At 34.1% G+C, this 26,525-nt stretch overlaps 2 protein-coding genes across 2 annotated transcripts; one reads left to right on the top strand and one right to left on the bottom strand.

The window, feature by feature from the left end:
* Positions 1-3,429: 3,429 nt before the first annotated feature.
* On the top strand, positions 3,430-9,578 carry LOC132613372 (uncharacterized). The gene is made up of 5 exons (XM_060327383.1): positions 3,430-3,447; positions 7,508-7,709; positions 7,815-7,863; positions 8,023-8,146; positions 8,918-9,578. The coding sequence occupies exons 1-5, from the start codon at positions 3,430-3,432 to the stop codon at positions 9,023-9,025; spliced, it is 501 nt and encodes a 166-aa protein (XP_060183366.1). The 3' UTR covers positions 9,026-9,578.
* Positions 9,579-20,512: 10,934 nt separating this feature from the next.
* On the bottom strand, positions 20,513-22,723 carry LOC132613371 (protein NRT1/ PTR FAMILY 5.6-like). The gene is made up of 3 exons (XM_060327382.1): positions 22,512-22,723; positions 21,221-21,342; positions 20,513-21,174 (listed from the first exon to the last, which is right to left on the bottom strand). Exons 1-3 carry the CDS (start codon positions 22,721-22,723, stop codon positions 20,513-20,515), a joined length of 996 nt encoding a protein of 331 aa, XP_060183365.1.
* Positions 22,724-26,525: the final 3,802 nt, after the last annotated feature.

The raw sequence follows: 26,525 nt of genomic DNA, 5'->3' as shown, positions 1-26,525 counted from the left end.
CTCCACAAACCCCCCCACCCCACAAATTTCAATTTCAAATATTTTACTTTTATAAAAAAAAATTATAAAAAATGGAAAAAATTTCTTACCCCCACCCCGGAAAAAAATCAATTTCAAATATTTTACTTTTATAAAAGTTTTATAAAAAATGGAAGAAAAAAAAATTCTTACCCACCCACTCACTCCACGACCCCCCTCCCCCCCCCCCCCCCCCCCCAATTTCAATTTTCATATATATTAGTTCTATAAAAAATTTATAAATAATGGAAAAGAATTTCTGGTCCCCCCCCCCCCCCCCCCCCACCAAAAAAATCAATTTCATATATTTTACTTTTATAAAAAATGAAAAAAAAAAAAAATCATACCCCCACCCCTCACCCTTGAAATTTATAGGAAAAAATTAATTTAACTTGACAAAAGAAAAAAATTTGTAAACATACACTTAAAATAATAGTACACTTGTATAATATGGGTTAACCCATAACCAACTCAGCCATTTATCACCCAACCCATATTTACCCACATAAAATATGAGCGGTTTGAAACCCAACCCATTTTTGTTCAAACCATATTCAACCAAACCAAATCCAACCAAACCCACCCATTTGCTACCCCTAGATACAAGTAATTTAGTTCTTAAATATGATAATAGTCATAGATTTTGTTAGCAATAATGTTCTGGTTAGATATGTTTTAACTCATTAGTAGGGTCTAGTAATTAAAACCACCTCTGTTTTTCCTACAAGTGCATTTTGTTGTCTGCAATGTGGGACTCCTCGGTAAATAGAAATATGGAAACTTAAAATAGAGAGAAAGAATTTAAACAAAAGGAGCTGAAAGAGAGATTTACACCAAGCCTTCATAGGCCTGCCAAACAAACAGTCAAATGACCTTAAATAGGGAAGGAGGAAAGAACCAGGACTATTAGACTATTGGTTTGAGAATTCATAAGTAGTTAGATGTTAGAATTTGACAAACACTAAAGAATCAAGAACAATACTTTATTCTACACAAAATAGGCACATTAATTGATGTGGGAAGGAGCGCAAAATTAAATGTACGAAAAAAAAAAAGCAACGACTCCCAACGAAAAAATTTAGAAATCAATAGAAGAAAAGAAAGAAAGATTGCTAAAGGAGAGGATTGAATAAAATCTTACTTATTCCGCAGACAAACGGTTAAACCAAGACCAATTGTGACAGTTAGCAACTGCATTTAGATCGCTTTTCAAAAGCAAAATAATGCTAAAGTTGTGTCGTTTGTTTACGGTAAAAGTTGTAACTGTTCGGGGAAAGGATACTTCACAAACAAATTAGCAACAATAATGAAAAATGAAAGTTTACCAGAGTGGTTTTATTCCTCTTGTTTTCACCCTTTCACATCAGTGACCATCAATGAATGGGCCAAAAATGAAGGGACTTTTATCTGGAAATGAAAAAGAGGAGGGCAAGAACCTGTACGTAGCGAAACTTTAAGAAGTGATGTTTCGGTTCAAAGTGATGGTTGATTATTATAGTGGGACAACTTTTCATTATTATTAATTAAACTTATAATTTGTGACAGGCTTATCACTTGGAGAAAGAAGAGAAAACAGTGGCTGACTCTGGATATTTTTAAAGCCCTGATTGAAGATTCATACAAATCCTACCAAAAAAAAAAAAAAAACGATAATACTCATACTAAAGAAGGAACAGAGAGGAGATGAAGGGAATAAATTTGGTAATTATGTAAAGATTAACTTTAGAAAGGTGCGAGAAAAGAAGTTGGAAATTAAAGAGGTGACTTTTGAATTGGCGTTGCAACTGTTCGGAGAAAGATACAAGGATAATTAAATGTAGTAAAATAAATTAATAAAGGAAAAAAGAGCAAAAATTTGAGAAAATAGCAAAATAGCATTCTTGGCTTGCGAGACTGCCACATCACCAGGCCTATGTCCTCGAATTTCCAAAACATAACCAAACATGAAAAAAAAAAAATTATCTCCATACCAAACAAAACCTTATTAATTCATCGGTGAGTTCTGGGCCCCTTCCTCTCTTGAAATTTTTGTCGGGAAAATAACACTATATGCCAATTAAGGTAAAATAATTACCCGTTTAGCCCATATTTTTTTATTACCCGAGCTAGTCTCCTATCAAACTGCCAGATGCTCCTATTTTCCCGTTCTCCTTCCAACTTTACATCTTTATGTGATACGAATTTTCTACCTATTTGTTCCTTGTATGTGGTTAATTGTAATTAACACAGGTAATGTATTTTTTTTTTTTTTTTGGCGTTGCTTCTTTATTTTTTCAGTTTCCTCTTCTTTGTTTTTTTACTCTTTTATACGGAATGGTATAGAAGTGTATATAAACACCTCTTATACATTATGCATAAACCTTTTTTATGTATAAACACCTCTTGTATAAGTTCGTATAATATTGTATACTAGTGTAAAATGTGTATAAACACCTCTTATACACTTTATACAAGATTTATACATTGTCTACAGTAAGTGTATAATGTTGTATACCGTCAAAAAGTGGCTATGCAGGTTGTAATTTAAAAATATGGCTACACTAATGTAATTTTGTAAGCCGAATTGTATGTTACTGAAATTTCCCCATTTTTGTCCATCTATTACGCTTTGAAATCAACCATGACAAACAAGATTAGGTGACTAACAAGTAAAGACGCATAGAACATTGTCAACGCGGTATTTTGTCGATTCCATTTTGATTAATCTATGTATATACACCAAGTTAATAGGGAAAATGGTCAAATTTAGCCATGTACCTTGAGAAAAGAATTATATTTAGCCTAGTAAGTTTTTCTATCTAAATTCACCCTTACCGTTAACAAAGTTACTTAAAATACTCCTAGCCCTAACGGACACCTCATTAAAAAAATCCCACCTAGGATCCTAGTCACTATTTCTCATTAATATACCACTTAATTAAACTGACCTGCGCCAAATAGAACCCGATCCATTAAAATTGAAACAATGTCGGTCATCTCTTCAACCTTTTTCAACTCCTTCCTCAATTGAAACAATGCTGCTCTGCAGCAAAATCGCCAAAATCTCTGATGCATACTGCTTGTTTCCATCAAATTCTCTAACTTTAATCACCTTCCTCCATTTACACAATGATGGAAATTAGGATTTTGGAGTCAGTAATTGACTAGTAATTTATTCAATTTTCTGCTTCATTTTGCTTTGTCAAAAAAATAAAAAAAGTACTCAGCCAGAGAAGGGAGTATCGATAAAGCCATGGCGACGGCAACAAAACCCATCTTTCCAATTTTTCTTTCTTTTTAGCACTATATTTCGAACCCCAACTAAGAATTTTGGTGAAAGTTTTTATTTTTATCAACTGAGGTGTTCTTAATTTGCTTTCTATTTGATTCTTTGATTTGAGTTTTGCTGGTTTTTTTTTTTTTTCACAGAGAATGCGTGTAAAGAAGATGGTACTTTGTTTATGGGAATTTTGTAGAGAGTGGGTAATGGGTGTTTAGGGCGAAATAGAGGGTGGGTCGGGTAAAATTTGTGGCGGGTCCGTAGTCTTAGGTGGCATGCTGACTGGATCCCACGTGGATTCATTAACTGACATGGTAATGCCACAGTGGACCGTCGTTAGGGTTGGGGTAAACTTATATAGGGTCCGTTTGACTTAGCTTAAAAACAACAATTTATAAGCTGAAAACAACTTATAAGCAAAAAAAAAAAAGTTGGGTTAGCCCAACTTATTTTTTTGGGCTTATTTTAAGCACAAAATGGCTTATAAGCTGACCAGCCAAACACTCAAAAAAACTGAAAACGACTTATAAGCCAAAAAAAGCAACTTATAAGCTAAGTCAAACGGGCTCATAGTTTATTAACGGTAGGGGTGAGTTTAGATAGAAAAATTTACTAGGGATAAATATAGACTTTTTCTCAAAGTACAGGGGTAAATTTGACCCTTTTCCCAAGTTAATACCCATCCTGATAGTAATCTGCACCCATTTACTTCAATTTGTGTTAATGTTCATGGTCAATGTGCATATCTGTATTCAACACTCATTTTCTTTGTAATCCTTGACATTGTTATTAAGAACTTGGAATTACCTCTCATTTCAAGTTCTTAGTTAAGAAAAATTGCTTCTTTTTCACAGTAATTGTCAGTTATAATGGTGTTCTTTCCCTAATTGGGAAGTAAAAAAGACTCAATTTTGATAGTAGCTACGCCAAGTTAATACCATCCTAGTAGTTGGCGTAATGGTAGTATGCTGCACCCCCACTAACTTAAATTTGTGGTCTTGTTCATGGTTAATGTGCATTTTTACTCGAGACTAAAAAAAGAGAAATTTTTATTTTTAATTGGAGTGCCATCTGTTTTAGGCGGCAAATGGAAATGTTGGCTCAGTTGGCACATATTTAAGGGCATTTTGATTAAGCAATTGAGAATGACCCAAAGATGAAATTACATCATTGTAGTATATTTAACTCAGAGGTGAATTCAAGATTTGAAGGGAGTTAGTGTAGAACTACACACCCACTACACCTTTGCGACAATGCAAGCAAAAATAATATAAATGCGTATACTTATTAAAAGATTTAACTTTATATTTAGTTCGAGCTGCATTCATTGCTGAAAGGGTATATCTGCCTCGGTCTGTATGTCACATGGTGAATAGCGCAACCACAGAGTCTCAACAGTAACCTGCGTATAAGATCCGCCATAATGGATGATGCATTCTTTCCACCTTGATTGGGATTTTCTCTTAGCTAGTCAGCTACTATTTTAGGATTGGGGTTAGTCGTTCATGTCCACCGCAAGCACAACTTGAGGTCTATGATTGCATGGATAGTCCGGCAGAAGAATATTTTTGTTAATCAATCTATTGATTTTATTTTCGAGAGAGATGATGCACATTGCAATCTATTTGGCGCTAATGTTTGATAAATCTAGCAACATCTCTGCTCATGATCACCGTTCACTTGGAAGAAAGAATACTTGAAAACAACTCACTCAGCATGTTGAGTTTTGCTAAGGACGTCAAAGGGAGTAGTATTGACTAATTTAAGAGTTTGATAGGATATGTTGCTCATTACAGAAGCATGTTTTTAGATACTGTTATGTTTTGTCAACAAAATTGTCAAAGCCTTATATGATGCCGTTTTCTGAGTAAAACTGGTAGCAGCTAGCTCTGGAGTTTGATGATACAGCTAGTTTGGGTTAAAAACTTACAATAAGTGCCTTGTGTATATATGAGCTCACTAAAGGAGGTAGAGAGTTACTTTTTTGTTGAAAACCAATCCGTTGTTTCTGTCTTCGGAACTCAATGGATAATGGGCCTGCCACCCCTAACCTTCACTTAAATGAGATGGAGAGTTCATTCCATTATATGTTTTCTTTTCGTATCTTTATATTGTTTGGTTGCAAAAGTAATTCTCATAAGTTTTCAAGGTAATGGTCTTATTTATGGGACTTGTAATTGGAGTCCGGAGTCTAAAGGGTATAAAAATACACGGTATAAATTAAAAGGGGATGGCCAAAAATTTATATACCAAAACGGGTATAATGTGGACTGATCCACGTTATACCCCAATTTTTTTTTCATCTGTCAGACAATCACCGAAAAAAGAAAAAAAAATTAAAATGTATAACGTGGACTGATCCACGTTATACAATATATTTTGTATAACGTGGATCAGTCCACGTTTTACAAATATATATTTTGTAAAACGTGTACTGATCCACGTTATACAAAATTATTTGTATAACGTGGATCAGTCCACGTTATACAATATCTGATACATTAGGTACATGTTAAAGTCATTTCAGTTTTAGACATGGGCACGACATGTTCATTAATATCCAATATGTCAAGTCTAAAGAATGTGCTTCATCTTTGAAGATCATGACTCTAGCTGTGAGTACTCGTACAAATATATTTTGTAAAATGTGGACTGATCCACATTATACAAAATATATTGTATAACGTGGATCAGTTCACGTTATAACTTCATTAATTTTTTTTCCCCGTTTTACAAATACTTGGTAACACTTTGCCTCTATTTAAATCATATTCGGCTGTTTTTTTAATAAAAAAAAATTATTAATTTTTTAATTTTTAAAGCATATAGTTAATTTCAGTGATTAACTCAAATAAATATTTTAACACATGCAATAATTAAATATGTGTTATTGATTTTTTTAACACATGCAATAATTAAATATGTGTTATTGATTTTTTTTAACACATGCAATAATTAAATATGTGTTATTTATTTTAACATATTTATTTTAACATATGCAATAATTAAATATGTGTTATTGATTATTTTAACACATGCAATAATTAAATATGAGTTATTTATTTAAACATATCTAATTATTGCATGTGTTAAAATATTTATTTCAGTTAATCACTGAAATTAACTATATGCTTTAAAAATTAAAAAAATCAATAAATTTTTTTTATTAAAAACACAGCCGAATATGATTTAAATAGAGGTAACGTCTTACCAAGTATTTGTAAAATGAAGGAAAAAAATTAATGAAGTTATAACGTGGACCGATCCACGTTATACAATATATTTGGTATAACGTGGATCAGTCCACATTTTACAAAATATATTTGTACGAGTACTCACAGCTAGAGTCATGATCTTCAAAGATGAAACACACTCTTTAGACTTGACATATTGGATATTAATGAACATCTCGTGCCCATGTCTAAAACTGAAATGACTTTAACATATACCTAATGTATCAAATATTGTATAACGTGTACTGATTCACGTTATACAAAATATATTGTATAACGTGGATCAGTCCACGTTATACATTTTATTTTTTAATTTTTTAATTTTTCGGTGATTGCTGACAGATGAAAAAAAAATTTGGGGTATAACGTGGATCAGTCCACGTTATATCCGTTTTGGTATATAAATTTTTGACCATCCCCTTTTGATTTATACCGTGTATTTTTATATCCTTTAGGCTCCGAACTCCTTGTAATTGGGTGCTTTGGAAGCCACTATCCTCCATATCAAAACTGAGATGGTACCGTATTATTGTTATTTTGCGGAAATTTGGCTCTAGACTTTTAACCAATATTACCTTCTCTTTTTCTTTTAACGAAACGGCGTTGTGCCCCTGTTAACTGGTTTGCAAAATGAGAACAAGATTGCAAATTGCAATCAAACCTCAAAATAGGTCCTAGGTGTTAAGCTTGGTCTATATCATTTAATTAATGTACTCCTGGAAACCCCTGCTAAAACAATAGCCTGTCCAGTTTTTTAGGATTTTCATATCAACTTCGCCATTGCGTAATCCAATAAATAGTTAACTGAACATCCTGGCATGTTTATTTTTAAGTCGCCTATTTTATACATTTTAGTTAATTTGACACGCTCCCTCCCACCACCTCCCCAAATGCACAGATATGACAGAAATCTACAAAGAGGATAAGACCAAGTTAGAATAACAGTGATTCAAAAAGCTTAGAGTTCTTCATAAAAAAATAAAAAAAAAGAGCTTAGAGTAACAAATCCTGTTGGCTATTTAACCTTGAACTTCCATGCTATTTGTTATCTTATCTGCTTTGTGCCGTTATCTTAAAGACGCCTCGCTTTCCCGTGTTGAATTCACTTATTTGGTTCTTTGGACAGGAAAAGGAAGCAAAGAAAGAAGGTTTCAGGGAGTATCTGGAGGTCAGTGGGGTTCTTGATGCTCTAACCAAAGGTGGTTTCTTACTTCCTAAGTTAGTGTGGATGCTCAAACTTTTTTTTTCTTTTTTACTTTTGAAAGAGTTTGATCTCATTTTGTATGTTTTTCCTGTCATGCTAGTCCTTGTGGCACTGTACGAGCAGAATGACAAACCTTCTTCAGCTCTTGAGTAAGTATTTTCTTAAGAAAGTACCAAACTCATTCACAAAAAGATCCCATAATACATGGCTTGCTTCTACATTATCTCGTGGTTGTGCTGATTATTCTTTTACAGTAGACTTCTTTAGAGATCTTATGTTGAACGAGTGTTTGGTTTCTGATCTCTCAGATTTGTCCAGCAAAAATTAGGTGGTCCAACGGTGTCTGAATATGAAAAGGTACAAGCAGAGTTATCGGATCTGCAAATCAGATATGACGAACTTCTAAAAGAGCATCAAGAAAGATGCAGGGAGGTAAGAGATGGTTCACTGTAATTTAGTCCGTTGTCAGTGTAGAACTGCAGATGATTGTTTTTGTTGTGGTAGTTCTTTCCTTTTTCTTTTACTCCCCCTCCCCCTCTCCTCCTGTGTCTCTTTTTTTTAGTATCCTTATGTGCACTTGAGGATAACATGAGAGAAGGTCGCTTGAGATGGTTCAATTATGTCTTGCATTGACTTACAAATGCACCGGTCCGTAAGTGGCGAACTAGGTGAGTGAAGTGTGTTAATGGGGAGTAGACCTAAAGTCACATGCAAGGAGGTTATTTCGAAATACTTGCAATGTCTTGGAATCAGTGTAAGTTTAGCTAAAGATAGGGCACAATGGACTAAAAAGATCCATATAAGCATATCTACTAGTTGAGAATAGATTTTATTCTTGTTAGAGGGCTTTTATTACTACTATTTTATGTACATTTAATTTTCTTTCATTCTTATATTTATTTGGATTAGATAATGACATGAGTTGAGCTTAAATAGAGAAGTGAGGATGATTCATATAGCCGACTGCAACCTGTTTAGGACTGAGGCATAGCTGTTGTTGTTGTATCCTTATGTGCACTGGATTTGGGATGACTGTTGAATTTACCCTTCATATCAATCTGTTAGCCCTCCCCATGTCTATGAGTAATTTCTGTTATGAAGACAGTAATAGCTTTATCAAATTGAAGTCCCATACTACACAAAAATTCAGGGTTTTAATTCTTCGTCATGGATCAGACTTGTACATTTTTATTAATGTTGCAGTCGGAGCAATTGAAACACACACAAGTAGAAGCATCAACTAAGGAACCTGTTGTGGGAAATGCTCCTGATGAAGAACTCAAGAGTACGGATGTAGCAAAGAATCAATAATGCTATAAACTTTCAATTCTTTTGAATACTGGAGCTGTTGTATCTCATTTGTTTGGGAGAAGTTTGTTCTGTAATGGCAATTTCTTTGTAAATAAGGTTTATCAACCACAAAAAGATTGTCTAAACCTTTTCTTTTTCATTTTTTTTCTCCAAAAGGTCCTTATCTTTATTTAAACTTCAATTCTCGAACTTTGAAGGATGCCATTTGACATTTGTCTAGTTAAGTTACAGAAGGCCTTTAACTTGTCTAGATGCCCTAAACTGGTAAACTCCCTGTGCTGCTGATAAGCATGTGTTTTTTTTTTTTTTTTAATCATAGTGTTTGGTCAATTGAATCGAATCTTGACTAATTGCTCAAAATACCTGGTATTTCCCACCGGCACACGTTGATAAGCATGACTAAGAGAGGCTAACTTATCGGCCACTTACTTGTCCTCTCTATAACAACTACCCCTTCTCTTCAATGATTAGTGTGTTAGCTTCTGTTGTTCTCAGCATCCTCCATGGAGGATCACCTTGTTGCAAACACAAGAAATTAGAACCATCGGCTCAGTTTCAGCAACAAGCTGTGATTCTTTTGAAATTACATTATATGCATCCCACTTTTCAATTATCCATTTTACTTCTTCAATTAATCTCATACCTAAAAAACTTAAATTTCACACTGAAAAATTCATGATGTTTTCAAAATTATAGCAAATATATGCTCGGCATCGAGAAATAACGTAAGCAGATCCTCCTTAAAATCAAATTAAACTACAAGTCATTACACAAAAAGTGGTGAACAGTTATTACATTTAGCTTGTGTTATGTAATATATCAATTACAAGCCAGAATCGTCATTTGTCAACACTTCAACGAACACCACCTACTAATTCTTGAGCATTGTCAAAGCCAGAATTCTCTTTGTCAAGACTTCACATAAGTTTTTCGATACATGACTTAATCATTACAAAAAAATGGGTAATTTGAAGAGATTGAAATTTGCAATTCGCGGGGGTTTTAGCCTCCGCTAATTGCTTAAGGAGGCTAAAACACCTGCGAATTGCGAATTACAACTTTCAACCTCCTCAAATTACCCATTTTTTTGTAGTGCTCAATTTACAGCTCTAATAGCCGATTCACATGTGACTCAACTATTTCATGAGTGGCTGCTACCTTCTGCTATTGCAGATATCGATTAAATTTGTCCTCTAAAAGCTAAACAGATAGATGAAAAGAACCAAAAAGATACATTTTTGAATATATCATCATATAATACTAAAAGTAGGAAGCCATTTAGTTAAAAGTCGAAATACAAAAATACCCTTCAAAGTTCATATGCCATTATGCCCTTGAGCCAGAAAAAGAAATCCCTCAGTTTTTTACATCAGAGACAACCACATCAGCATGTATTTACTACACAATTAGTATGAGTTATTTCAGTTATCAGTGTTTTTAATTTTCTGGTTCTTTAGCTTCCATCAATTTGCCCCTTCTTTCACCTTCCGTCAGTTAAATAGCTTATCACACCCTTTTACATTCTATAAAACCCAAAACAACACTTCAATTTGCATTGTCAAAATCATTATATGCTTTTTTCATTAAAATGCTAAGTGATTTGTTTACTCTGCACTTTCTGCAACAAAGGTACATTATTTTCATGTTAGTTCCTTTACTTAGCTTTCCTTTATAATTAAGCACATTCTAATCAGTTTCTTTTAAGTAGCTTCATTTTACACTTACTTTTCATTCTCTTTTGCACCTTTTTGTCCATTGCTTGTATTTCTAACCTTCATATTTTGTTTTATATTACACAATTTGTTTTGTTTGATTTTCTTTTGAAATTGATTGGATGAGAGAATTTCTTCATTCATTTTCCGTTCTTTTAATATTCCTATCTTTTGCATTGATTGATTTGGTCGGCTCAATACATAACAATATTTTATATCAATATAATTGATATATAACAATAATATAGTATTATATACATAATATATAACCCATTGTATTGGATTAGAATTAATATTTTTTCATTATGTTTAGGAATTAAGACGAATACGATGACGAGAGGAGAATCTTTTGACCTAAAGTCAACAAATTACAGAGAGTGAATGATCAGAAAAATGGTGAACGGACTGCGTGGGGGAAGAAGAAGTCAAGAATAAAATCCAAAATTTTTATGGAATTTTGTGATTCTAATTATAGGAACTAATTAGTGAGATACTTAATTTTAGATATTGTATTTTAATTTCTATCGATAATTTAAACGCATTAAGATGGTAAAAAGTATCTTTTCAAGGTGTATTATGTTAATCTACTTTATTATCACACGTGAAAAAAGGAGTCCGGAACCAAAATGACTCAATAAAAAACTAAGTGAACCAAAATACCTCAACAAAAAAAACAATTACAAAACTACCTCTAACGTAGTAAAATACTGCGCTAAAGCAGTTCACGGAGACGAAGCCGTTAACTACTTTAGCGCAGTAATTTACTGCGCTGAAGTTTTTTTTTTTTTATATAGCGCAGTAAAATACTGTGCTATAGCGAGCACTAAAAAAAATTTGGTAAACTTTTTTTTTTTTTTTTTTGCAACACTTAGTGTGTTTTTTCATACTTTGACCAACGATTAGTCGTGTGTCAAGACACCGAAATGTCAATATTTTATATAGAACCTGATATTTTTTTCTGCGTGCAATAATGTAGGCTCAATACATCAAGGATACGTAGACGTTCGGATCGTCATTTTAGGGGTTGAAAAGAAGTAAGTTTTGTTTGAAAAAACTTAGTGTTTGACTGAAATTTTAGTCAACTTTATATGTCGAGAAAATTAGTCAGCTTTATTTTCAAAAATTGAAACCACAAAAGTGAAATTGACATTCACAGCTACATTACCCCGGGATTTTTACGTTGAAATCTATTGCGTATCATCATAATATAAGTAAATAAAACTGAAAATTTCACGCCAATTTGGGGGGAAATTGAAATGAATGGGATAAAAGGTGTTTTTTTTAAAATCAGCTCGGCCAAACTGCCTTAAGACGTTTGTCCGCATAGATCTCCGAAAAATACACAAAATAAAAAAAAATCGCGTAAATCGGACGTCCGAGCATAGTTATGACCATCTAAAGTTTGACCACTTGACAACTGGCTTTTTCTCCTTATATTTTTTAAATACATTTTTATCAAATTGAATTAGATTTATATTCAAAATAAAATTATGTCTTGATTAAAAAATAACACGCTTAAATCAAAATCTTAAAAAATAAAACACTTAAACCTAAAGTTTCCAAACAAAACGTAATTCGGGTACCTTTTCAACCCCTAAAATGACGATCCGAACGCTTATGTATCCTTGATGTATTGAGGCACTATAGTACGCAGGAAAAGAAAATCAGGTTCTAAGTCTTGATACACGACTGATCGTTGGTCAAAGTATGGAAACGAGAACTCTAAGTGGTGCAAAAAAAATTATTAAAATAAGATGTTGCGATATTTTTATGGAAAAAAACACTAAGTGTTTCTTAAGTGTGTTATTTTTTAATGCGTAACTTTATTTCGAATATGTTGCAAAAAGAAATCGAGTAAATCGGACGTCCGAGCGCAAAAAAATGCGTATATTCGAAATAAAGTTATGCATTAAAAAATAACACACTTAAATCTAAACCCTAAAAATAAAAAAATTTAAGCTAATGGCAACAAGTCTTCAAATAAAAATGGACGTCTATGTATATAGAGCACTTAAACCTAAAGTTTTCAAACAAAACTTACTTCGGGCACCTTTTCAACCCCTAAAATGACTATCCGAACGTCTACGTATCCTTGATGTATTGGGCCTACATTATTGTACGCAAAAAAAAATCAGGTTTTATATAAAATATTGACGTTTCGGAGTCTTGACACACGACTAATCGTTGGTCAAAGTATGAAAAAAACACTAAGTGTTACAAAAAAAAAAAAAAGTTGGCCAAAAGTTTTTTCAAACAAAACTTATTTCGGGCACCTTTTCAACCCCTAAAATGACGATCCGAACGTCTACGTATCCTTGATGTATTGAGCCTACATTATTGTACGCAGAAAAAATATCAAGTTCTATATAAAATATTGACGTTTCGGAGTCTTGACACACGACTAATAGTTGGTCAAAGTATGAAAAAACACACTAAGTGTTGCAAAAAAAAAAAAAAAAAAGTTTACCAATTTTGTTTTAGTGCGCGCTACTGCGCTATACAAAAAAAAAAAAAAACTTTAGCGCAATAAAATACTGCGCTAAAGCAGTTAATGGCTCCGTCTCCGTGAACTGCTTTAGCGCAGTAAAGGTAGTTTTTAAATTTTTTTTTGTTGGGGTATTTTGGTTCACTTGATTTTTTATTGAGTCATTTTAGTTCCGGACTCTGAAAAAACCCACTTATTTTATTAGCTAGATAGTTATGAAAAGTTTTCTTTTCGATAACTTAACGTACCAAGCTGATCTGATTAACCAGTTATTGCTTTATATTTATCAAAAGGTGTTTACTGTTGATGGCACAATATACATACATACTGTTAATTTTGGAGTTTCTGTATGACTAATTTAATTTTTAATGTTGTAAATTTATACCTAGAACTAAGACAATCAAGCCAAACGATCCTATTGGTAAAAACTTTTAAAAACTACCCAATCCAATTTCAAGATTTCATTATATAGAAGTAATAGGAAAGAAAATTGTTAAAGAATTGTTTTTTTTTTTCTTGAGATATCCTTTCAACTTCATTCGATAGCATTTCTTCTAGATTGTACTTTGCAATGACAATAAATATCGATCGTATACACTGCCATTTATCAATCTCAACATTCGTTCTTCTCTTTCAAACTTTGTGTAACTAATCATCGCACGCTTATTCTAACATTATTTCTATTGTTTTAAGAAGCTTATATTGATTAGCATAGAATACACGTGCAACACACGTGTCCGAGGACTAGTATATATATAAGTGGGGTGACCTTTTTTGCGAGATGGAGTCCATCACAGAAATAAGTTTTCACAGGCATTAATGTGACCTAGCGCTAGCAGTCCATTAAAGGAATAGAGACAGAAAAGACCCAAAATAGTCCACTATCTTTAGACTTTAGCTTAAAATAGTCCTATATCTTTCATGTCGAGCACTAATAGTCCTATATCTTTAACAAAGTGGTACACTTTTATTTCCAACCCAAACTTCCTTTAAATTTTTAACGGAGAGAACCTCTCATGTCCCAAACTTATACCTTCGTTCTTGCTTTTCTCTTGCACAACCTGGGATCATTTTTTTTTTTTGGCTCCATTCAACAATTCCTAAAATAAAAATCCCATATCATAATGTTATGTGAATCAGTGTATCTTTTCAACAACTTCTTGCAACTTGATAGCTTATTAATTTTAATCCCTTCTGATGATGATTCTTTAAACAAAGTGTATTTAAACTCATTTCAAACTCAGATATATTATTCCTTATTGAAGTTTCCATAGATTCAAAAGCCGCCCTTTTATTTAATTATTTTCCTTATTTGTGGCTCGTTCTATTGGGTTTCCGAAGAAGCTTCCTTTTTCCCAATTATGAGATTTTTTTTATATATTTTTTTGAGAAAGATTATCAATACTGATAAGTTGTCCATAAGATTTCTATTCAAAAAAAGAAGGCAATGACCTGTTAGTTTTATATATTCTATTTTCCCAATTATGGGATTTTTATTTTAGGAATTGTTGAAAGGAGAAGAAACAAATAAAAAGGTTAATCCTAGGTTGTGCAAGAGAAAAGCAAGAACGAAGGTTTAAGTTTGGGACATGAGAAGTTCTCTCCGTTAAAAATCTGACGGAAGTTTGGGCTAGAACTAAAAGTGTACCACTTTGTTAAAGATGTAGGACTATTAGTGATCCACATGAAAGATATAGGATTATTTTAAGCTAAAGTCTAAAAATAGTGGACTATTTTGGGCCTTTTCTCCAAATTGAGGCATAATTTGCCAATTTGCTACCAACAAGGGTATCTTTGTTCCATTTTAAATAGTTGACAGTTATTTGGGACCAAAAACCAAGCTAAGGGTATTTTTATTTTATTTTGAATAATTCAGGGGCATTTTTGGTCTTTCCTGTTTTGTAAAAGGAATACACCAGAATGTAGGAGTTAAGTGTCTGGATGGATCACTCAACTTTGGCCAATTGGTCGGCAAGTCATCTAACTTTTCCTAGTTAACTTTCATGATCATCCAACTTTACCTAGTTAGATTCCATGGTTATTTTAGCTGAAAACACAATTTCTGGTACCTTTGTAGTGACGTTACATGTCACACCCCGATCTTACTAGGTGTGATGGGCACCCGACCCCATATCTGGAGCCGAGCGAACCCACTGGCTCTTATTACATATATAAACTCTTGAATCAATTAAGAAATAAATACACAGTAAGCTCTCCAAAATTTTTTTTTTTTTTCATAAGTAAAGTCTATCATCATGTGGGACCCATGACGTGAAACATAATAACATATCGACTGGCGAAGCCGTCTACAAAGCTGACACTCTATACCCACGACTCTGTCTGCAAAGTCTCTAACCTCGAACATAGCGTCATAGTACATATACTCTGACTTGGCAGCACTCCAGGACAAATGGAGCCTACCAACTCCGCTGGAACATCTTCTATGCTAATTTCACATCCTTTGGGTGTACCTGCGCGGCATGAACGCAGCCCCCGAAGAAGAGGGGTTAGTACGAGTAATGTACCGAGTATGTAAGGCATGAATAATAATATGCAGAAAATATAAAACAAGGATAGTAACATAATAGAAACATGTAGCATATCATGAGGGAGGAAGATAACCTGTACATATAAGTGCCCTTCGGCAGATACCATGCATGCTTAGCGCTGCGGATCGTGCAGCCCGATCCATATGTGCATATATTATAACATATTGCTGCGGAACGTGCAGCCCGATCCATATGTGCGTATAATACTTTACTTTCTTGGAAAATATCTCTTTTCATATACATATGGATAATAGAACACATCATATTGCCGAGGCGTCGGCTTCGATCCATTTAACCATACATCCCGCGTCCGGGCATCCCGCGTCCGGGACGAAATCATGTATTATACTCCAACTGATCAGGTGGCTATGCGTCTATAGTGCCTTCTCTTTCCCAATCTTCCCCATATACATGTACATATACTTATAACATATAAGCAGCATGCATTAGAGCCCAAAGGAAATCATGTCTGTATCGGAGTGACATAAGGTCGGTAGCCTCCGATTTCATTATGGAGTAATCGTGATAGTCATGTCTCACCTTGAAAGTACTAGTATTATAAGGCGAGACTGTCAATAAAGCGTAGCATTAAAAGAAAGTGTAGAATACGATCATAAGCTTCATATAACATTCATTCATTCGCTTTAAGGTCCTTTAGAAAGTAGTAAAATTGAAATCATGAACTAGCTTAACACTTTCATACTCATATTGAATTCTTAACTTGAAACTCTTAGTCATGGAATCATTCTTATCATACTCGTCATCAACATGTTCTCTTCATTAATATCATCGTTATTGTCATCATAGAAATGTTCTCATTAGAATAGTTACAACACTTATCGTTTGATAAATGGAACAATAAAGGAGAATCCGGAAATAGTGGGCCCACCTCGGTCAAATGAGGGGGCGTACCCAATTTACGTATAATATGTTTCATGACATTACTTATGAGAGGTTTAAAGTAGTTGGATCCTATTTGTGGAAGTTCTAGATGTTTAGGTAACTTTCCAACAATCTATGCAAGATTTTAATTCAATTCTATTGAATGAAAAACGACTAATTTCAATCTCGGATTTCTAGGAAAGGAATTGTCCCCGAGGCCCGTGTCCAAACCTATTACGTCTAGGACATACCAAGGAAGGAAGGTGAAGCCTTACATACCTCTTTCCGCTCCTTATGCTATTCCAAATTCAAGTTGCAAATCCGCCAAAATCTACAAATTGGTCACATTTACCAAATATCAATTTCAAGCCTTTAAGAATCCAATCTTAATTCATACTTGTCTACGGGAATTTGGGCAGCATCTCCCCTATACATAGAGCATCCCCGAGAATTTAACTCGGCCAAAATAATTCAACAACAACCCAACAACAACAACAACAACAACAATCACTACACAACACAATATAGCATAATTAGTCCTCTTTCCAACATAGTGCAATAACTTTCATTCCAACTTCACATTTCCAAACTAATCTCAATGTGTTTACATTCATTACTAATCAAGATCATTACAATATAATTCGGAAGCATTTCATATCATTTCTACAAAATATTCACGAGATATACAAAATATACAAACTTTCCACCAAAACCATAATCCATCCAAAACTTCTAATCTTCAATCTACATATTCATAACATATTTCCATCTTCCAATTTCATCAACCATAATCATAATTTGCACCTTAACAATTTCATTTTCATAATTACATAAATCTACCATAAAATCACAAAACTTCTCATAACCACTTAACAACCAATCTTTCATGCCAATATGGACTATTATCCTTCCAAATTCACCAACTAACATAATAATTCACATTTAAAACTCCACTTCCATAATTACATAAAAACTTCAATAAAATCACATAATTTCCTATAACTATTTCCAATAATTTTCCATGCCAACTTGAACCCTTTTCTTCCATTTCCAATATAAGGTCCACCACAACTACAACTAAAATATAACATAAAATTCAACTCATCTTATTTATACGACATCACATACACATGCACACATGCAAACCCACTTTGTAAACTTCCATATTTCCATAAGTTCTACTCATTTCTACATACTACAACATAAACCAACCTTCATAACATAATAAAAAGGGATTAATTCTTACCTTTTTCTACAATCTTCTTCACTTGACCAAGTTGTCAACTTGAAGAAACAAGTGCTCTTTCTTCCAAAATAATTACACCAAGTTGTAAAGGACCCTTGAATTAGTAGGAATACCACAAGAAAATAATTTTTGGGAGAAGATTTCAAAGGGTCAAAAATTAGAGAGCATGGCCGTATGTCATGTCTCCTTTGCTCTTCATTTTTTTGTTTTTCTCCTCTTCTAATGTTCTTGAAACTTCTATATGTTTCAAGACAACTAAATGACCCCTTTATTTAATTATCACATGGAAATTAATTAGAATCCATGGGCTTGGGCCATTGTATGGCCGGCCACCCCTCTTTTGGGCCTAATTTTTCTCTTCATTTTTTTTTTGGGCCAACCCGGTTGGTCCTGAGTTGGGCCTAGCTCACTGACCTTTCGACCTTAAAACGTCCATATCTCCTTGTACCGACGTCACCTGAGAACCCACGACCTATGGTTGGAAAGCTAATTCAATTATCTACAACTTATATTGCTTGGTATTTTTCCAAATTCCAAACTTATAATACCGTTTTTGCCCCCCAAAGCCAGGTCACCCGAAAACATTTTCTTAAAAATATTCGTTTGGAGGACTTCCACTTTGATTTGGCCCAAGGGTCCTTCATGAGTTGTGTTTAACTTTACATATATGATTCATATAACTTGTCACATGTTCCAAAAAAAAAAATCTTGACGTGTGGGCCCCACCTCAGCTTACAAATAATCCGACGTTCAAAAATACGGGATATAACATCAGCTCAATTGGTAAGAGGCGATTCCCTTTGTGGAATGTAAAGGAGCCAGAGGTTCCGGGTTCGATACCCCGTAGCGCTGCAGCGTGAAGAGGGATAATGGGGCAAGCCCCTGTGCGGACTGGCTGTACCCTGGCATAGACAATACCTTGAGTAGTGGGTCCCCAAAGGGGGTCGTCACATTACAGCTCTGAATTTATTGGAAAAAAATATTTAAAATTATTTAGGACCCGACCAACCCAAAACTTCCTTTATCTCTTTCAATTATACATTTCCCCCTAATTTAGTATGGGATTTTAATCTTTCGGTCAATAAATTTTAATGCAAAAGAATAGATTTCAATATTAAAATGGCTTTCCATTGCTTATGTCAATGTTAATATTGTAATTTAGTAAGAAAAATAAAATAAAATTAAAAAGCCGGCCCGACTAACCCCGTTGTATTTCTTAATGGGTATGGGCTGGGGCAGACACCCTTTTTCCCACCCCAACCCGCCCCCCTCCGGTTCGGCTCGAAACTGGTAGGGGCTCACTTTTAGGGGGTCGACTTGGCCTGGTCCAGCCCTGTTGAAAGGCTTAAATCGGTCTTAGAATCGTCGAATTAAGTTGTGTTGTTTTACTTTGGATATTTAGTTGTTTTATGTTTTTAGTTTGTGATTGATGACAATTGTGCATATTACATGTGTTGGTATATAGAATACTTTACTTGATTTTTATCGTGAAAATGGTTAAACTTGCTAAGTGAGCCAAGCTGATCATGACACTAAATTGGACTGTGACAAAAATTCTCTCAATCTATACAAAATGTGTTATGGCTCTCCACTATTCCAATTTTATTCTAACAATCCGTCAGTATGGCATGAAACCATGAAGTGAGCCTATTTTATTTAATATATGTATGTTTTTTTCTAGAGTAATCATCACAAAAATATGGAGCTAGACTTGACAGATAGAGTGGATTTTCTTAGAACAAATTAAACATGCATACACTAGCTATTGCATTAGCTAGTAATATCAAAATCAGTATCGTATTAGTGTCGCATTTTGGTGAAGTATACACTATATATCATCTTATATTTAACATAGAAACATCAAATATTGAGGGATCATTTGGTTCGCGGTCGGTATAAAGTAACATTAATTTCTATTACTATAACATTATAGTAAAAGAGTTAAAAGTTGATTAAGCAAATATGAAAAAGACATCCTTGGCCTAAATGTGTTACAAAAAATAAAAATAAAAATAAATACTAATTTTAAATTATTACAATTTTTTAGAAAATGTAATTATGCGTCATATTGCATTTCTCTAATATTAATAAGGTAATTATATTAAAAAAGGTAATTAAACTGAATAACTACTAAAAGTTGAAATAAGGCACGCAACATGTAGATTGTATCTCTTAAAAAGTAAGTAGTATTGCATGCAAGCGGTGATTATTTCGAGATTACACTACATGCATCCTCTTTTCAATTGTCCATTTTACTTCATCAATTAATCTCATATCCAAGAAACTCAAATTTTATACCGAGAAGTTCATAACATATTCAAAATCATAGTTAATGTATGTTCGGCAGTTGAGCTATTACATAAGCAGATCCTCATTAAAATCTCAGAAACTAAACGACAAATCGTTACACAAAAAGTGCTGAACATTCAGCTTGTGTTATGTAGCATACCAATTATTGGTAGAGGGAGTCAAGCTAGAATCCTTATTTGCCAACACAATAATTCTTGAACAATGTCAAAGCGAGAACCCTAATTTTTCAAGGCAACGCGATAACCTCATCTTTTAATCTTCAACAATATCGTCAAAGCCAGCGTGCACATGTGTCATAACTTCTTATGTAACTTCTAATTTTTGAGCATTGTCCATGTCATGGAGCTGCTGATTGTCGTACCAGTTGCTCACATACCCACAGATGCAATAATTAAGGAAGGTAGGAACCATTAAAATAGCATAGTACTTGTCCAAACGGCTTGCGTTTATGTCTTCCTTAAACCAAGAATTGAAAATGATGATGCAGATCACACTAACAAATTTCCCAATGCTAGTGGCAAATTCGCTGAATTCTAGAGCATACCCTTTCATTGACTTACAAACTTGAGTTTCAAAGAAATCTTGGAGCCCACTTGATGAAAGTCCATCCATAACGCCAACCAAGAAGAACTGAGGTGTTAGCCAAAAAACACTAATTAGGTTAATGTATACCTCAGCCCCGTCTTCGACCCTCTGTACCTTCAAATGATGAAGCCTGTGAACTTCGACCCTCCAAGCAGTAAGACAACATAATTTAGAAAATAACATTCCAAGAATAATTCTGCACAGTGGAGGCCGTCGTCGTGCACTTCCTTTACTCTTCAACAATTCACATATTATTGATATAATAGAACTTGTGGAAGTCTTGATAGTAGCAAAAACTACTATTGGGACATGGGATATCTTCCCAAGACGGTCATCCATGTAGTTAGCTTGTTCGTAAAAGAAGGCGTTTGTTGTAGCTCCTGCCAGACTGTATACCAAAAAAGTTGACCAAAAGAGGAAACATACTTATCAAGCTTTTCACATCCTTAACTTTTTCTACCTCAAACAGCCTGCCGGCAGTTTCAGCTTGCTCTGTTGATACTGGATAAGGAGGCGATGGTTCCACAATGGCGGCTTTGTCTAACCATCTGTAATTTAGAAAATATGTGGTTAAATTAACTGAAAGTGTTTGTGAGACTATTACCTGAACTTGTTGTTTCAAGCTAAAAGGTCAAAAAATCCCTGTAGCATATGAACTATCTTAATTTTACCCTCTATTATACTTTAGAGTCATGCTACCCTTGCCGTTAATAAATCTCCTCCTACGTATTTGTCTTAGACCTTAATGGGACTCCACCTATAAGTAGTACTACATAACAAATGGTAATTTCAACATAGATCGAAAGTAAATAGGTAAATTTGGGCTTTCTCCTTGACGTAATTTTGACACTTTAAATTTACCCAATTTATGCTGGAGCTTCTTTAAATTCAAGGGCAGATACGAGGCCATTTGTTTACTACAAGAATATGACTAACCTCAAAATATGATATAGGGTTAAAATTACGACATTTCATGCAGTAGAGAGGTAAATTTAGACCTTTACCATGATTTCAACTTGAATATGTTAGAAAGTCAATTTGTGAAGTAAATAAAAAACTATCAATTTTTGAACTCTAAGTCGGAGGGAGCACATGGATGAAAGTAGTAGATGGGGAGCAGCGGCAGAGCAAACCTTAAAGCTATGGGTTCGGAAGAAATTCAGTAATTTTGGCTCAAACCCTGTATTTGTAATTAAATTTTTATTGAATAGTGGTGGAGTCCCAGATCGGTGGAATAAGGTTTATTTGGTCTCAGCTAGCTTTTAGGGTTGAGTTAAGCCCAAAAATCAAGAGTAATTCCAGTAAAACCTATGCTTTAGGCCCTAAAAAACTTTAATAGTGAAGTTTATGATTTTATTTTTGCTTAGACAATGTTGAGGATTATGAAAAAAAGCACAAAAATTATATAAAAAAAGAAAGAAAGAAAACTACCCCACTTTCCAACAAAAATATTTCAGAACTTTGAATTAAATTACTCAATTTTTTACAACAACATTCAAGGTAATGCAAACACATGACTAACATCCTACTAACTTGAATAAATCTGTCTTTTAAAAATACTACACTGAAAACAATAAATATGAAAAAATAAAATTAAAACATTAATTTTTTTTGCATTAGGTTAAACGTCTCTTGTTAAAATTTCGCTTTAGGTCACTAATTTTATTGCTTTCCTATAGACTAAAATTCCTGGCTGAAAGTAGGTTATATATGGTACCTGAGGAATGCAATATGAGGAAGAATTTCTGTAGCACTTGTACTGTAATTCCTGAACAACTGATAAGGAGAAACTGGGTAATCGAGATGTCTCTTTAAAACTGCCGCTTTAACAACGTTGAAAGCGTTAAGAATGGGGCTAGGAGATGTATCCTCGTGTTTATAGATGGGATGCCTAACAAGAAAACGAAAAATCCTGCTACGATTGTACATATCTTTGCAAGTGCCTCCCACTCTTCATTTGAGAGCCATAAAGTTGCCATAATTATACCTAAGATCCAACAAACTCTCCAAATAAGTTTTCGACGTGTCTCTATAAGTTCTTCCTCTTCAGGGTTTGGTTCCTCTCTAGATATCCGTAGTTGATCAGCAAGAAATGCTTTCAAAGTGACATCTCGCCCAGCTTTACCAAGAGTTAACAACGCCAGTGCCCCAAACAACGCTTTAATACTTAGGCGAAGTGGCGGAGCCACTTCCAGCCGAGGGTGTTCATTCGAACCCCCTCGGCAGAAAAAAACACTGTTTTTACAAGGTTAAAATTATTTTTTATGTATATATAGTAGATGTTGAATCCCCTTAAGCTTCTTTGTATGTTCGCCTTTTTTATATTTTGAACTCCCTCGGTGGAAATCCTGGCTCCGCCACTGCTTAGGCGGTGGCTCTCATACCATAGCATCATGAATCCCTGTCCAAAAAATAAAACAAATTAATTTTGCTCAAACACAAACTTTATTGAAGCACATATTCATTTAGATTTTGTTTTATATTTCTTGCTATTTGTTGTAACATACAGAATATGGGCACATTTTAGTTTAAACAGGACTTTCTTTATGTTACCAGGAATTTTGATCCTGCTTGTACCTACGCTTCTCTTTACATTAAAAATTTAATTAGTAAATAACAATATTAAGTTGACTCATATCTATAGTTTTAAGATTATTTGGAAAATCTATTGATTTCTTACTATTAATTAGCATAATAATTTGTAGATAACATATTTAAACTCTATTCTTTCATATACAGATAAAATGGTGGTTTACTGCTGGGATGAGATTAGCATGGGAGTTAGCTATATGATGGAAAGAAGTGGCTGTTTTCATCGAATAGTGGTGGAGAGATTTCTCTCGTTCTTGTTGTGAATGTAGATAATTGGTATGAATATTTTCTTTGATTCAAAGCATTAAAAATCTGTAGAAATATCATCGCCTGTTTTGTAACTGGCAGGGAAAGGTGAAAATGGTGAATGGGAACTGAGGGACTGTTTTGTGAGTGTCTGATGGAGGAGTAGGGTGTAGCTGTAGTGCCGAGGCGGAGAGTAGGTGTGAAGGTGGAGGCGGGTAAGGATTCAAGATTTGATGTTTATGGGTTCAACGATCTCAAGTTAACAACAACAATAACAACAACATACCCAGTTGAATCCCACAGTGTGGGGTCTGCGAGGGTTAAGTGTACGCAAACCTTACCCCCACCTTGGAATATAGGGAGGTTCTTTCCGAAAGACCTTCGGCTCAAAAGAAAATAAGGGAAAAGAGTCAGATACAGACAAGCAAATCAAAGCAATGCGAAAATGAGAAATAACAAGAGCAACGAAGTCATGATAAATTAGCATGGAAAGAGAAGACCCAACACATAAAAGCATGAATCAAAGGGCAATAAACAATAGAGCAAAACTACGCCTACTAGTGCGAAAGAAAAGTGAGACAACCTACTAGCCTTTTATCCTAATCTGAGTCCTCCACAATCTCCTATCTGAGGTCATATCCTCAGTAATCTAAAACTGCGTCATGTCCTGCCTAATTACCTCTCCCCAATGTTTCTTTGGCCTTCCTCTACCTCTCCTAAAACCGTCCATAGCCAACCTCTCACACCTCCGCACTGGGGCATCTATGTCTCTCCTCTTCACATGCCCAAACCATCTCAGCCTCGCTTCCCGCATCTTGTCCTCCACCGATGTCACTCCCACCTTGTCCCGAATGTCCTTATTCCTGATCCAACGATCTCAAGTTAACATATAATAATAATTCAGTTCCACTACTAAAAATAGAGGTTTTTCCCACCGACATTCAGTGAGAAATTAGTGCTATAAAACATGATTTTCCCACCCCATTCAAATGTTTAGTGGTTATTCCCACTGAATGTCGGTGGAACCTGTTTCTCACCATGCATTTTCCCAGTGGACCTGGTGCAGTGGAAATGAGGTGGGAAAATTCTATTTTGTAGCACAGATTTCCCACCAAATGTCGGCGTGGGTAAAACCTCTGTTCGTAGTAGTGATTTTAGTTATACCTTTGGTGTTTCTGTGGAAAGCAGTAAGTGGAAAAACGCAAAAAGAGAAGAAGAAAAAGGGACTTACAAAAATAAAAGCAGTATTGGTGAAGAGAATTAAGTTTAATCGACCAAAGAATCAGAGAGTTGTGCAACCACGATGACAAGAAGGGATGAGAATCCTTCATGGACATTCACGATTTGAGCTGCATTTGGTAGTGTCACTGCCCAGTAATCCGTCAGATGAGTGATAAATATGGCTAGCATACTGTATTCCACTAATCCATGCACTATGATCAGTCCTATTTTCCATTAATCAAACAAACTAAAACTCTGTAGTTAGGAGAGACGAAAAGAAATAAAACAGTGTGTGTGTGTGTCTGGTACGAGGGAAATTAACTTTTAGGAAAATGTTTCACAAGAGTCAATTTTTGGTGTTGGTAGGACGGAAGGAAGCATACGCAGAGTTGAAATTTTTAATTTTTGGGTTCTGAACCACATGTTTTTTTTTTAATTTACTAGGTTCTAAATAAAATTTTCATCCATATTAAATAAACATTCTAATACAAATATAGATGAACTAAAACTACTGCATTCTACTGAATCCGCAACTTTTAGACTGGTTTCACCCCTGAATGAAAATCATTTTCACCAAAAGGAGGAAAATGACTTTCCTCACGTAAACATTATATTACTAATTATCTCTAGTACTGATAGATTTCATCAAAACACTCACCAATTTGTTAATGTTATTATTATTTTTTACTAATATACATATATTTTTGTGGAAAATATTTTCCACCGCTAATCATACACCAGAACATATTTTCTAGGAAAATATTTTCCCCAAAAACAGAAAGCGATATGGATAAAAAGAAAAATAACTCGGACAGTAAAAATAATTTGGCCAAAAAAACAAAATGGCCTAGATAAATCTTTTTTGTCATAACCTGAAACGAATAACTCGAAATTCATTAATATATAATCAATCCAACACTACTTGAAAATGATTTTTCTGCTCCAAAACATATTTTTCTTGAAAAACTCTCGTCATACCAATTACACCAATAAAAGACACAAGAAAAATCATTCCCACGCTCTTTAATTTACCTGAGAACAAGATAAGTATTTTGGGAGGGAAAGCAACTCCGCGACACCATTCAATGGCTTGTGTATATCTAAAACACATAATGATTCAAGATTAAAAACCAGCTAACTCTCTTGTTTAGCCACTAATTAAGCTTCTCACTTAAGTTTTTCGAGCCTTAAACACTTGAGATGTCTTATAGTTCTTATAGTTGACTTCTAATGCCCTTAACGACAACAACTTTTTTTCTTTTTGCTTTCTATATATTAATCTAGACTAGATGCGTTTTTGGGTAATAGCAACTTTTGTCCTCTAGTTATTGCTAAATTTTGATTTAGTTATTTGTCATATATGATTTGATACATTTAACATTTAATTAATTACAATGTATGTTTTTGGTTCTTTTACGTAGAAAATAAGGTATATTTGAGTTATTTTTAGAATTATATCACCGTCAAATATAAAGTTACACTACAAATGTAACATAACATATAAGTAATTATGTAGTGGAATAATTAATAATTATAATAATTTTTTAATATTCACAAGCAAGAGGATTAAAAGTGCATATTTCAATTAATTGAAAGTTTAATATGCTTAATCAGATATTATAAAAATTAAAATCAAATTTTATCAGTAATGAAACCATCAAAAGTGGTAGAA

This window comes from Lycium barbarum, chromosome 10 (assembly GCF_019175385.1).
Source record: "Lycium barbarum isolate Lr01 chromosome 10, ASM1917538v2, whole genome shotgun sequence".
In the NCBI taxonomy this organism is placed as follows: Eukaryota; Viridiplantae; Streptophyta; class Magnoliopsida; order Solanales; family Solanaceae; genus Lycium; species Lycium barbarum.
This window is presented reverse-complemented; position numbering and strand designations above follow the sequence as displayed.